At 40.2% G+C, this 14,466-nt stretch overlaps 1 protein-coding gene across 1 annotated transcript in view; it reads left to right on the top strand.

Moving 5' to 3' along the window:
- The first annotated feature begins 2,729 nt into the window (after positions 1–2,729).
- The window catches only part of abca12 (ATP-binding cassette, sub-family A (ABC1), member 12), a 49,742-nt gene continuing 38,005 nt past the window's right edge, over positions 2,730–14,466 (top strand). Inside the window, exons 1-13 of the mRNA XM_084362488.1 lie at positions 2,730–3,602; positions 3,962–4,068; positions 5,246–5,352; positions 6,447–6,646; positions 7,066–7,142; positions 7,922–8,052; positions 9,209–9,379; positions 11,498–11,662; positions 11,793–11,988; positions 12,667–12,806; positions 13,418–13,537; positions 13,704–13,794; positions 14,188–14,367. Coding sequence (XP_084218614.1) covers positions 2,737–3,602; positions 3,962–4,068; positions 5,246–5,352; positions 6,447–6,646; positions 7,066–7,142; positions 7,922–8,052; positions 9,209–9,379; positions 11,498–11,662; positions 11,793–11,988; positions 12,667–12,806; positions 13,418–13,537; positions 13,704–13,794; positions 14,188–14,367 — 2,551 coding nt within the window. The 5' untranslated portion in view covers positions 2,730–2,736. The remainder of the gene's footprint in view (positions 3,603–3,961; positions 4,069–5,245; positions 5,353–6,446; positions 6,647–7,065; positions 7,143–7,921; positions 8,053–9,208; positions 9,380–11,497; positions 11,663–11,792; positions 11,989–12,666; positions 12,807–13,417; positions 13,538–13,703; positions 13,795–14,187; positions 14,368–14,466) is intronic.

Genomic DNA, 14,466 nt, shown 5'->3' with positions numbered 1-14,466 from the left:
GCAACATCAGCCTGCAGCCTGTTTTTGAGGCCTATGAAGCATCTCAGAGTGTCTACGCTCACATGAACATGAGTGTGAGTGAAAGCTTGACAAATCAAATAGGAGATTTACACTGCACTTTTAATGTATTTCTCAAAACTGACTTAAAATTTTAAATGGGTGTTAAAAATAACCACTTTTCAGGTGCAATTATCAGTTTCACCACTTGGTGGCAGTGTTGACACACAGAGAAAGCTGCCACTTTGCTAACAATCCATCTCTGCTCTGTGGTGTCTTTACAGCACATGGGTGTGGGACCAATGACTGTGAACGCCACAGCTGCAAGGATTGTCAAGACAGTACAGTCTCTCTACCAAGTCAACATTAACAACACACTCGTGACAGAGCAGTTCATCATGGCTTTCTGCAGCCAGCTCACTAAACTAACAGGCCAGTCTCTGAACCCTGAGGCACAGCATCGCTGGCTCAAACAGCTCCAGGCCATGCAGCTGCAACACAGGTGACTATTTACAGCTACAGTCAGATTATGTCATTGCTAACATGATGCGCCCTTGTCAAAATTTAAGATGCTTAAAATGACACTGTAAAAAACTGAAAATACAAGGCGTGAAAAAAGTAGTAAATTAAACTAAATTATTAAGTGGATATTGATGATGCATGTCATTAAATTAACATGCTAAACTCTCAAAACCTATATGTAAAAAAACATCAGTTTGTTTCGTCATACATTTGAATGAAACAGCAACAGCTTCTATGTAACTTCCAAAAGTCACATAAGGAGAAATCCATCATACAATACTTTTGTTCCCAAGTAGGAGCCTTAATAGATCAGACAGACCAGGCCACACTGAAGCCACAGGATATGAGGACAGTGCAGTACAAGCATATCAAAAACAAAACCCACTGAACATCAAAGTCTCATCGTATTTATCAGTATGTTTTCTGTAGAAATGTTCTTTACTTTCCACTTAATTGCATCTCTACACTGACCCAGCCTCACCTATAGATGACCTCACCACTCCATTTGTTGTTACACCATTATCCCCAATGCACCAGGAGGGCCAATTTGACTCATACATAATTACACAGGGAATTGGAGTGATCGCATTTGCATTCAACTTGATGAATTTCATGCGAGTGTTTCCTAAAAACAGGCAGGCCCACTCAAATAACTTAACCATGATTCAGCTAGCCAAGACATCCTCTTAAAATTGATTTCCCTTTATATGCCAGCTGCAATAATGGGCTGGGCATGGTGATAAGGATCACATTCTGCATATCGCTAGGAATCAATCAGGTCTGACTACATGAGTTATAGATCATTGATCACAGTGGAAAGACTCCAGAGTCTATTATGGAAGAAAAAATGGGAAAACTGTGCAAGAGAGTGTGAGGGAAGATTATGAAGAAATATTACTACCGGTTAAACGAGAGAAATTAGACTTCTATGGAATCAGTGTATTGAGGAAATGAATCAAAAACATGGTTTGCATCAGGGCTACAACTAACTGTTAGTGCCTCATTGATACTTGATGCAGATACCGATATTAGGGAGGGAGAAATTCTGATACTGATATATCAGTCGATATATACACATTTTATCAATGATCCTTCAAATGTGGTTATCAAACACTTGCGACAAAGACATGTTACAAAGGCAGGATATTTTATAGTTTAACAATGAACTTATTGTTTAAAATGACATCAGTTCACTGAAACTCCATGAAAGCATCATATACTGCGCTATAATCTCTAAAGAATCCCAGTTTTCATATCGCCATATATCAGACAACTAATAAGACGATAAAGTATATCTCTGATCGGCCAATAGTCTGTTGTTATATCAGCCAGACTCTACTAACGGTTATTTTCATAATCAATTAAAGGGTGACTCCACAAATTTTACACATTGAAGTCAAGTGTGTTTACAGGTCTTGGGGAGTACGACTGCATATGTGAAGAAAGTAGTATAAAGCCTTCTGTGGCTCCAGAGGAAGCTGCATGTAATCTGATAAATTACCTCCAGTGATGTCACTCAGTGGCAAAGTTGCATTGTGGGTAATGTAGGCACAAGATTTTAAAGGGTAGTGCATGGACTCCTTATGAAGAGTTCAAAACGACAAATGATCAAAATCGATACAGCAGAACAAGAGATATTGCCTTTTTTATTCCACATAATCTTCTTCCTTTTCAAAACCTGGCACCTGCACTACCAACAATGCAACTTTCCACTACTTTTTTCACATATGCAGTAGTACTCCCCAGGACCTGTAAACACACTCTCATGTGTAAAATACCCTTTAGTCTACCAATTATTTTTTACAATCAATAAATCATCATTTAGTCAATAAAAAGTTGAAAAAAAAACTTTCCCAGAGTTGTCCAACCAACAGTTCAAAACCCCCAAACTCTTCACTTACTGTCATAAATGACAAAGAAAACCAGCAAATCTTAATATTTAAGAAGCTGGAACCAGCAAATGTTTAACTTTGCGTGAAAAATGACTTAAACAATGACTATGATAACTATCAAAGCAGCTAAACTTCTCTCGATCATTACAGCTCTAGTTTGCATTGCATGAAAAAATCTGTTAAGAATTAGTCCTTACTCTGTTTGACGAGGATATATCCATGGAATGAACTTGACATTTATTTTTTCCTCAGTTTGTCATCCCTGAAAATGCTCACAGATGAGCTGCTCGAAGTGGCCCCATTCCTAGAACTTTACATTAAAGCTATGGAGAAAGCACTGAATCACATCCTCAAAAACTACGATCTCACTGAAGATGGCAGCTTACCCCAGAAGCTCTTCGAGGAAGCAGCAATGATATACCTCTCCTCTGCGAACATCCCCTCGAACATGTTCTCCATGATGTGGGGAAACTTTTCTGGACTTGATGAAACATCTGTTACTGGCATGATGAGGGAAGCTGTTAAACTGATGATGGACATGGAGATACTTGGTAGTGAGTCTATGGTTTACCAAGCCTTGGAGGAATTTCTGGCATCCAACGACACAAGCTTTATTGTGCAGAAGGTGATCGCGATGACTGAATGGTTGGGAACCACCCAAGCGTCTGGACTGGACCTTCTGACTCAGGCTCTGCCCAAAATCTTGGACATCCTCAGGCCTCTGCTGTCTGTCTTGTCCCAGATGGGTATGGACATGGGAGCAAGCGTGGAGCTGTTTGAAGACTTAGCTGGAAACACACTTGCGATGCTGAGACAGTTGGTAAGCACCGGTGGTCTCCTGAGCCCCATGGACGACCATCTGAGTAAGCCGGAAATGACGGGCGGTAACCATACAATGAGAAGCAGACATAGACGCGAATCCCCAATCATGCCAATGAGGAACCCCATGGACGACTTCATAGACCTGTTCTACATTGACTACCCCACCATGTTCAAAGCCATCTCTGTCCCTCCGACCACGGCAGAGATTATGGAGACAGTCCACATGTTCGTTGCCAATCCTGATCTGGAAGTTGTGGTGAAAGGAGCTACGAGAGGCATGCCGTGGGGCTTGAACGCCTCTCGAGAAGAGACCGTTGATGCTGGCCTTGGGATGCTCTCCTTCCTCACTCTACCTGCTGCAGTTCAGATGTAAGTCTTGGAAAGCACTTTTTTTTAACTTCAGATATATATAAATTCCCTGCAGCATCTTAAACGTCCTATTTGTAAGAGTCTTATTCCCAACTCTTATTCAGAAACTGACACTTTGGGTTCTCCAACTTGGCAAATACTGACGCTTTGGGATAGCGACCAACAATCCAGAAGCTTCGATATTTGATGAGTTAGGACCCCCAACGCCTCAGTACTTGAGGAGTTGGGAATGAGAAAATCTACTTTTCTTACAAATAGAACCTTTAAAACAACTGCTTTGAATCTTTATTTGCCTTGTTTTTTTACCGTTATGTTGCTCTGGTGGTGAGCATTTCATAAGCTTGTTCAATCTTCCCCAGGTCATCAATGGATCTCCTCATGAATTCTGCTGACTTGCTTCCAGACAGCTTTCCATTCTCCTCAATGATTAAGAAAATCACAAAAGCCGTTGCCAATGAGTCACAAGGTAACTTTAAAGTTCAGATCCTCTTTCTCTCTGACTCAGCCTGGACAGTTAGAGGCTTCTTGGACCAAGGGCAGCTTCATTATAAGAAATGTGCGCTCATTAGTTAAATGGAGAAGCGCCAAATGAATGATGTTAGCTTCTTCCAATTAACTTTACCGACTGACTCCTCTGTGAGTTCCCTCCCACTCATGCTGTACTGTAGAGCTCCCACTGATGCTACAGCTTGTGTTTACATACCTGCTGTGACAGTATGTATGTATAAGTACTGTCTGCCAGCCTGTGCCATTAAACAGTGACACCTCATGGAAGAGCCACCTTTTAATTTGACCTTCATCGCTGTTTCGGGACCATGGGAAGACCATAAAACGTTTTGCTAATGCTGTTGTTGTTGTGTACGTGATTATAGCGCGGCATAATTCATTCTGGAGATATGAGGAATAAGACTTCACATCAGCTTAGCTTGAGTTCCCAAAGAGCCCAAGGCCATATGGCCCTTCTCCAGAAGAAAGCCACTCAGCACCTTTTTAAATCTCATTAGCAAAGTAGAATTCAATCACTTATCCCGTCCGCCCTCGCTAAACGTCTCCCCTCGCACTCACACAAGTGGACATCTATGACCTCGTTTTAATTGGCGTCTGTGCTTGTGTGATAATGTTTTCGGTGCACAGAATCACTTTGTAAGCAGCAGCGGCGGCTTCACTCCTCCGAAACCCCACTCATATTCTTCACACACACACAAACCCACAGTGAACTGTTGTAATTGCAAAGGCCTCTAGGTGTTGAGCACCCTGAGATTAAACATCACCATTGTCTAATTTTGGCCTAATTAAATATTCTGTCATCACATCTTGTTGCCTGAGGTGGCGCCTTTCTTAGGGCTTGTCAGATGTGTTTTAATGCACGACAGCATCTACTGCTGCTGGCCCCTCTAGCCCCATCAGTCCTGCACAGGGCTTCACTTTAAGCACATCATTTGCTGCTCGCTGCCTGACGACGGTGCCCCGTAATGGTGCGAGTCGTAATGAAGCCCAGTGGGATGTCATGTTATTCTGTCACCTTACAGACCTTATTGCACTCTTTTCCCGTTCCCATCCCATCTTCCTGTCTAACTCTAATAACCTCTCGCTTACCCTCATTTTTTTTCACCTCTCCTTTGCTGTCCCCTCCCTCCCCACAGAGAACCTGATCCTCATGCAAAGCACCATCGCAACAGTCACGGAGCTCCTCAAGATCAACCTGACAGACCCGCAATTCACAAAGCAACTTGGCCTCCTGAGAACCCAGGTCTCTCCATTGACCGTGCCCTTCTCACACATTCATCATTCTTCATAATTGGAAAAAGAGTACTTCAGAATGTCTGAAAACACTGTTGGGGTTCATTATGTGTTTTAATAAGCACATTTATAATTAGAAGTACAGTAGTTGATATTGCAGAGCTGATAAAGCACGTCACTAATGTTGTCAAGGCTTAGTGCTCTAAAAGTGTCCCTGCAGCGTTATTCTTATAACAATGTGCTGTTTGAAAGTGGGCGACTCAATTTCTTGAAGTCAGCTGTCAAATTGGAGCAAAATAAATCTGCAACACAGACATGAATAGGCAACAAAAACAACACTGGTGATTAGACTTTGGTAACAGTTCGAGCAAAATGGGTTTTTGCAGGTTGACAGAGGTGGTGATATTCTTTTGATTAAATGCCAGAAGCTGTTATTTGTTGCCTGTGCCAAAATAAACTGCAAACCATAAATCAGTAAAGTATTCAATAAAAAGATGACAAAAGTTTTGCTCAGACCTGAAGGCAAAGGCTGAAAGACATAAATATCACCGGTACAAATCCCAGGTTCCTTTGACTCTGTAGTCCAAAAATGAACCATAGTAAAGAACTGCCAAGCCACATTGGATGTAGGGAGGCAATGATTATATATATATATATATATTGTATATATTGCAATTATAGTCTGAGGGGAAAAAAAACAGGTTCACAATTGTAATGCTTAATTAAATTCTTAATTTTTGACACATTTATATTTAATTCCCTACCAACTCAGAATTATTTTGAAGCAACATTATGTAATGTTGTACCTTATTTGAAGCCTCCACCTAAATAATGTTATGATGTCACAAAGTTATAGAAAACACATAATTAACATACAGAAACTAATATGAATACATAAAAACGATGGTTAACTAATAATTACAAAATATATACAGTAACAACAACAATAACATTGATATTATGAACTAAAAACAGAAAATTTGAATATATGATGTTAGTAGTACATGTATGCATGTGAGTGTGTGTATGTGCATGCAACACTTTGCAGATGTTTGATGTTGAGATTTGGCCAGAAATGGTGCTGACATGACTGATTTGTTGTAGGTGTGCGCCTTGGAGGACACAGAGACTGTGCGTCTGTTGATGGGGGCCCTCTCTGTGGAGCCTGGTCAGCTCTGTGACATTATTCTACCCAGCATGCAGACCTTGGTTGAGAGTCTGGCGATGAACATGACCTCTGTGATCGACGCCATCTTTGTGGCCGTCATCGGAGACCCCATCACCTACGATGTCCAGTCAACCTGGTACAGCACTGTCTTCATCCTTTTTGTACAGAGGACGCCGTGTCGCACCATCGTCTACATCTTTACCTCAGTTATTCCTTTTGTCATGTTTGCTAAATAGTATCACAGAAAGGTTGCACTTTACAGAGCTCACCTCACAGGATTTGAGGGTATTTAAGTCTGCAAAATCAGACAGTTGCCTCTCGTTGTCATCTGGGTCCAATAAGCACAGTTTTTCAACTCAGCCACTTAGCCTGCAGGATGCCTTGAAGCATTAAACTTTTTTGAATGAAGGCAAAGCTTCTTTTAAAGTAACATTATTTATATTTCCTGACTGAAGTGCTTTTATCTGTGTGTGTTTCTGTGTGTGTGTGTGTGTGTGTGTGTGTGTGTGTGTGTGTGTGTTTGTACTTTGCATGCATGTGTGTATGTGATTACAGGACCTCTGTGTTGACACAAGATTTGAACGTCAACATGAACAGCCTGAGATCTCTCAATATCAACATCACCTCACCAGGTGAGACGTTTCTCTGTATCAGAACTGTTATTGTATTTTTATCACAATATGTTGTGAGACATTCCTGCGCCATTGCTGTTTTATAATAGACCTAAAAGATATTTCCCTCATTTCTGCATTTTATACTTTACAGATTGTACTTTTCACAGCAGATTTTGTTGTCTTGTGTGCGAATTCTTGGCTGGCAGAAAAAAAAAAATGTAAACAACTAAATATATATAAATGTGGGTTAAGAGACATATGTATTGTCATAAGCTTTGTAAGTTAGTTTTGAATTCTAATTTAGGGCTATGGTCACTTCAGCTGCCTGCTGTGCTATCAGTAGAAAAAAGCAGATCACAAACCTTGTTTCCATAACAACAGACTGCTCATTTCAGCTCACCCGGTGCTCACTGACTTGTGTCTGATGCCACATTATCTAACAATAATAACTTATTACAGCGGCCAATTTCTCCAATGTCACTTTGTCTATAATTGTTTTTCCTTGTAAACACTAAACTAGTGTCTTCGTCACTGTGACTGGCTCGCTGAGGACACTTTTTCAGCTTCTGAAGATGCCATAATAGCAGTAGTCAGGAACTGCAATCGTGATGCAGATATATATTATCAGATGAATTTACATGACACCTTGACAGGAATGACAGGAAGCAAAAACAATCCTTGGGTGATTTTAAAGGCTGTTTTTGTTTAGTCTCCACCTTTATAGAAGTGAAACTAGACACACTGGTTGTATATATCAATGTTGTAATAAAAAGCACTTCCTTCACTTAATTCCCCAGGAGCTGTGACAGTCGGAGAGATGCTGAGGAATAAAACAGCCTTCCTTGTGGATGCTCAGCGACACACAGACTTTGATTTAGCTGATCTCGACCTGCTGATGAAAACCACTCTACCAAACAACAATTTAGTGGTAAGCCATCAGTACTGTACTCACATACAGTATATAAAGTGTGCAAGCAAACATTTAATCACAACCTTACTAAATTCGGAGACTCAGTTTACAGCTCAGGGTCTGCAATGTTGCAGAGAAATTATGCTGCTATTTTCCTCAGCAAATAAGCGCCATATTGTCATAACTCAAGGTTTCCAGAACTGTTAGTCTGTTCAATAGATGCATTCTCTTGAGGAGAAGTATTTCTATACTAGGGGAGGGACAATATATTGATTGAGATATGATTATCGATAGGCTGTCGCCAAATATCGGTATTTTTATTAAGACATGCAGCACATTGGAATAATGGCACATGTTAAACTGGACTAAGATGCAGTTTTTTTACATTGTTCATTTCAAATTCTGTGAAACTGAAGCCACAATGCAGTGAATAAATACATAATTCTTGCAGTTTGCATTTTTAGGGGCATTTTGTTTTCTACAGTTAGATCATTTGGTGATTGTCTTGCAATGTATTGATTATCGCAGAATCTCTGTATCGTATCGATCATTATCGTGGGCAATGTATTGTGAATCTTATCGTGAGTCACTCTGTGATTCCCACCCCTGCTCACACCTGTGCCATATTTCCAGTGGTGGAATAAATACTCATATCCTTTACTAACAGTAGCAATACTACAGTGTGAAAATAGTCAGTTACAAGCAAAAGCTCTGCATTGCTTAAAGCCCCACACAGTGTTTTTTACTGTTTAACGGTTAAAGCTCTTTCTCAGACAGAAAATGGGGATCATATTTATGTAACATTTGTACCTTAAAATAGCAGCTTCAAACTCATGTTGATGGTACAGTGTCTTGTAATAGAGTGACTGGTGTCTCTGTCTCAGCCACTCCACCACTCCTATCACTTGTTTCTGCACTATGTAGCTTCAGTGAGAGGGTAGGATCACAGCGTTACATACATGTTTACTTCAACATACAAGTTTTCAACACATAACAATGTGATGACGTAATGAGGTTTGTTTGTAGTTAGCATCTACATTACGTCTGGCACATTGTCACAGACCTGGGATTTTTGTGATGGGTGGAGAGCCAAATCGAAACTGTGGGGGGGGGTGCCAAATCGCGCCAAAGTTGCTTTAACTGTTTCCACTCTCCCTTAATGGTTTTGAAACAGATCCTGTCCTGGTTGGTCAACCTGCGTCACTGCGACTCCGCAGCATCCACGGACATGAACGAGACAGATGTGGCCATCTCGAAGATGTTCTGCTCCATGTCGCCTGAACAGTGGTACAGTCTCTCACTGCTGATGACTCGCCATGTCAACATGGAGAAACTGGTGTACAGAGTAAGGCTGAATTGAGTTTTTTTGTCAAAAGAAAAAATAAGATTCTACACTTTCTTCTTTTATCTTCGATTGGGAAAAAAAAACAAACAGAGAATGTGAGAGTTTGGTGATTGCACACAGTCAGTAATGACTGAATGGACAAAGAAATCGTTTCTGTTGGGCAGCTGGAAAACATGTTTGATGCTACCGTGTGCTTGTTTGAGGAAGATGTAAGTCAGAGAGACATTCGTTGTTTTGGTCCAAGAAAATATTTGTTCTCCAGATGAAGCTCTCGCACACATTTTAAAAAAATGAATTACATAATTGATGTTTTTGATTGATCTTAGAAAACAAACACTGTCATTTCCAAAAGAACTACAACAGACCATCTGTATTTGGAGATGAGACTTCTAGAGCATGTGCAGGTGTAGACAGATTTACCTGTTTCCAATCTTTATTTATGCTTCAGAGATCACTGAGGGGTAACTTTCACATACAATGAGTCAAAACAAATCAAAGAAATGGAAAAAACGAGGAGATATACTGACAAAGAATAGGCAGCCTTACAATTGGCTTGTAAAAAACATTAAGACTAATGATTTACACCGGATGATTTGATAAAACACACATTATGAAAATGTAATATAACATACAGTTATATAAAAGCCTTGAAGCTTTGTAATTAAACATTTTAATTAATCAAATGTAAAATGCAAATAGAGTTATGTAAAGTAGTTATGATTAAAATAATTGAATGTTGATAAAAATACAGTTATTCAAAACATTACAAGTAGAGGTTAGGTTCAAATTTCTAAAATGGCCACAAGGTGTAAAAGTACTGATTTTAACAAAGCGCTTTGTAATTGTCCTCTTCTATTTCAAATGCAAAATATCCTCAATGTAACCAAAATGGCAGTTTTTGTAATCTTCATCCTGGGCCATTTAAGAGCGGAAAGATTACCTGATACAGCTCAAACAAGTAACAGTTGTGCTGTGTTGTGTTGAAACTCTTTAGTATCTGCGACTCTATATTACTCACTATAGTATATTTTAGAGACGTAGTAGGACGTTTGCAGCAAAACAGGCCTCAAGATGTTGGCTATGTACTATGTAAAGCTGGTGGGCGTAATGTAGCAGTTAGCTGCTCAAGAGGCTGATATTTCCTTTAGCAGTCGTTAAAGGCCAAACAAAAGCTAAAAGTAGATTCAGTTACGATTAACATTCTTCAACTGTTTGCTGACTGGTTAGCATTGTCAGCTGCAAGGTGATATTATGCCAGTGTGTTAATTTCAGCTTGTTTCAGGCAAAACATCAGTTGATTAAAGTTTGCCAATTACCAGTGGAGGTATAGAGCAGACACAGGAGGGGAAAGACTGTAGCCTGTAAGAGCTTGCTATTTATATTCATCACTGGCATTTTGAGGTGAATGTTTTTTACTTGTTTGTTTCATTGTTGATTATCTAATGTGTCTCACAGAACTCTTTACTTGATAGCCACCTGGTAAAAAAAATAAATAAGGCGAAAATAGTCTCAGGCCGAGGTATTGAGAGTGATTTTTCCAGATTTTAGAGAAAATGTTGGAAAGACATCTTTAGGTGCTTTCTTGAATTTAATGGATGTAATTTAATGTTTCCTGTAAATGTCGCTCTACTCTAAAAATTCAAATAAGAACTTACAACCATTGACCAACTATGGTTAATAATAGCCTCTAAAGTAATTGAGAAAAAGACATATGTGACTGTCAAATATATAAGCTGATACGACTTACTTTTATTTATCTTGTAGCCTTGACTGAATCAACCAAATGATTTTAATCTAGTCACAGAGAGAGAATAAAGTGACAGCAAGGACAGAGAGGAAAATAGTGAGTGCAGTATGCTCAAAAGTATGAAACTGGCTTTTCAACGGTGTGAAACTTTTGAGAGATATTCGAAGGATGGCATTTTTTATTTTGAGCAAGAGCCTTCACTGATTAATCATTTCAATCAATTCAAACCTACCTAAAAAAAAGAAGATCTACACCACAGAACGAGACTCTGCTCTTTGGAAATGCACTTGTTAAATTTAATTAAATCTAGAGTCATCGTGAGGAAAATAAAACTATAGGAACATGTTTGAATGACTCTCCCTTTATTTCAGATGGTGTTGTCCGAAGAATTGCAGAGCTTTGTGGGAGTCATGCTTCAGATGGCCAAGGTCATCACCAACATGATGAGCAAGTTTCTTCCTGCCATTGGTCAGCTGCAAGGCTACCTGCTCTCCATGAACGACCTCAACCTGGTGTCAAACAACGAATTTAACGAAGTGTGTAGTCTTCACTACTCTACAGTGCTTTACATACCGTGTGTTCCTGTTTTTTTCTGTCTGTGTGATCACAATTCTTACACCTAACCAAAAATAAGAATTACAAGTCTCTATCTCTGTTTTTCCCCAGATGACAAGAGGACAGAGGGCCAGCATCTCTAGCAAAGCTACATTCGTCACCCTCTCTCGAGCGTTGTGCAAGCACGGTATCCTGGCTCTGTTTGGGATCTCCAAACTCCCCATCGTGTCGGACTCTAACCCCTCCGTCAAGGAAGAGCAACAGAGGGAGGAGATGATTGAGAGGTTCAAGATTCCACGAAATGCCAGTAAGTTGGGAGGACAGATTCGGGGCATTTGCAAACTGACTTTTTAGTGCAGTCACCACTTGCAACACTTGATATTCTGTTTTTAAGGAATTCTTTTGCCATGAAAAAGCATTCAAAATGAGCATGACATGTTCACGTATGCACATCAACATTTTCTTAGCTTGACTAGGTAGTGTTTTTATATTTGCCTTCCCAGCCTAAATCACAAAGCTGGCAGTAATAGAGTATCCCAAACTCCAAACTAATTGCCCTAAATTGAAACGATGAGTGAATGAGATGAGACATTGAGACAAATAATCACAGTCAGCGTATTTTTTTCATTGTTTGTTTTGATAATAGTGTATTTGTAGTCTTAAGTGATAATGCTGCTGATATTTTATTTTTTATATCATCAGAACATCGTGTCAAAAGGCCAAAACAATTGATCACACCATCAAATATTGTTGAAACTACATATTTGTGACCGTTTCTTGGGAATATATGGGCTTGTAGACACAGTAAACAAGTTGTAAAGCAGTAAGAGACTTATTCATTGTTGGTTTTGGTCTTTTCGAGGGATTTGTTGCAATAAAACCAGCCTCATCCTGTAAGACAAAAGAAACTAAATATGAAAGATGTTTGTTGGCCAAATGAAACATTTCACCCCTGTAAAACTGTGTGTCTTCTGTCCTTGTTTAGCTCCCTTCTGTAAGAACATGTACCTGGACATGGTCAACACCACAGGTGGAGCCATCGCCTGGGCTTTCCTCAAACCGATGCTGATGGGACAAATTCTGTACACCCCTGACACACCTGTCACCAGGGCCATCATGGAGAAGGTATGCAGTACATAAAGCATAAATGAACACATGCACACACACAAGATAAATGATTAATTATTACTGACATAAAGCCAACAAACTACTCCACCGTATACAGGTTTGCCGGCTAAGCTAGTTGAATAATTTACTCACCTGTCTGCTCGCTGTGAAAATGATCAGAACTGTTCTCTTTTTTTTGGATTTGTTTCTTTTGTTTTTCAGCTCAAGCATGTGACAGTTAGCTTGTCTCAGGGTTCACACCTTCATGAACTTCATCGAAATCCCCTGAAATCCGTCATCTGACTCTGTTTCTGTCTATTTCTGCCTCTTCTTGCCTGTTTAGTCTTCATGCCATGTAGTAAACAAGAACTACAGAGTTTCAGGGATGTATGCACATATTTGTATGCGCCACCATCTTCTGCTGTGGTTCTATTTTGAGCACTTTTGACTTTGTTTCTAGCATACTGCTGCCTTCACAGACTCGAACAGCCACACACACACACACACACACACACACACACACACACACACACACACACACACACACAGACACAAACACAGCAGGTTGTGACACCTTGCTGATACCCAGCTGTTTCACCTGTTCTCGCCCTTGTCCTATCCTTGTCCAGGCCAATGCGACCTTGCAAGAGTTTGCAAATCTGGGGAAGCATTCCGAGGAGTGGATCGACTCCTCCGATTACGTCCTTAACTCTGCCCAACTACTCAGCCACACACTGCCGATGCTGCAGGTACGAACACTCACAGCTGCCTTCTGTTGCATATCTGATTATTCTAGCCGGCTCGCCGTCATCTGAAAGTTTGGAGATAAACTTTGCAGTGGTCTTCAACGAGTTTCGGCAGCTGAATCTTGATGTTGTGCATTGTCTCTTCCACTCTCCCTCCTCTCCTTGTCAGAATTCCCTCGGCAATTCCTTTGTGAAGAACTTCATTCAGATGCAGACAGACATCAATGTCGGCAAAATGAAGGAGACGCTCAGCAGCTTCTGTGAGTGAGCATTTGAAGGTCTTACTTTCTGTAAGCCGCGGATACCAGGCTTACCTTTCTATTCCACCCTCACCTATTGCCTGTAAAATACTCGGGCTTTCAGAAAACGTGACTGCTTCATAGGTTTACAGGAAGCATGTCAACATGAATTTCCCCGGGCTTCTCTCCTTGATGTGATTATGAATGTCTGACTTTGACATGCAGGTATTTAATTAGACTACCTCGTATTGTCAGACCGTGTTTCTATCTTAATTAACATGACATAATAGGGCACGGCACTCAACAGACACAACAAATGTCGTTATCTTTTTGATTCTTGGATTTACAGCAATCAGCTTACAGCTTAAACTACACTAAACCATGCAATTAACTTCCTATTTCTTTCTTTTAAAGCTAACATGACGGAGATGCTGGAGAAGAACAAGGACATCCTGAAACAGATCACCACCTTGTCCACCCTGATGGTCGACCTCTCCTCCTGCATCAAGTTTGACCGCTACCGCGGTTACGACTCTGCCGATCAGCTCGACGCCACAGCTCATAAATTAGCCAAAAACCGTGATCTCTACGCAAGTGAGTAAATATTGGGCCAACCAGAAAGTTAGCTTTGTCAAAAGGCCAATTGGATTTTTCCATTTAATCACAGATTATTGCAGAAAAGTAAACTCTGTT

The sequence above is a fragment of the Pagrus pagrus genome (assembly GCF_965226575.1).
Source record: "Pagrus pagrus genome assembly, chromosome: 9".
NCBI classification, from domain to species: domain Eukaryota; kingdom Metazoa; phylum Chordata; class Actinopteri; order Spariformes; family Sparidae; genus Pagrus; species Pagrus pagrus.
Note: the sequence above shows the minus strand (reverse complement) of the source record. Positions and strands in the feature narration are given on the sequence as shown.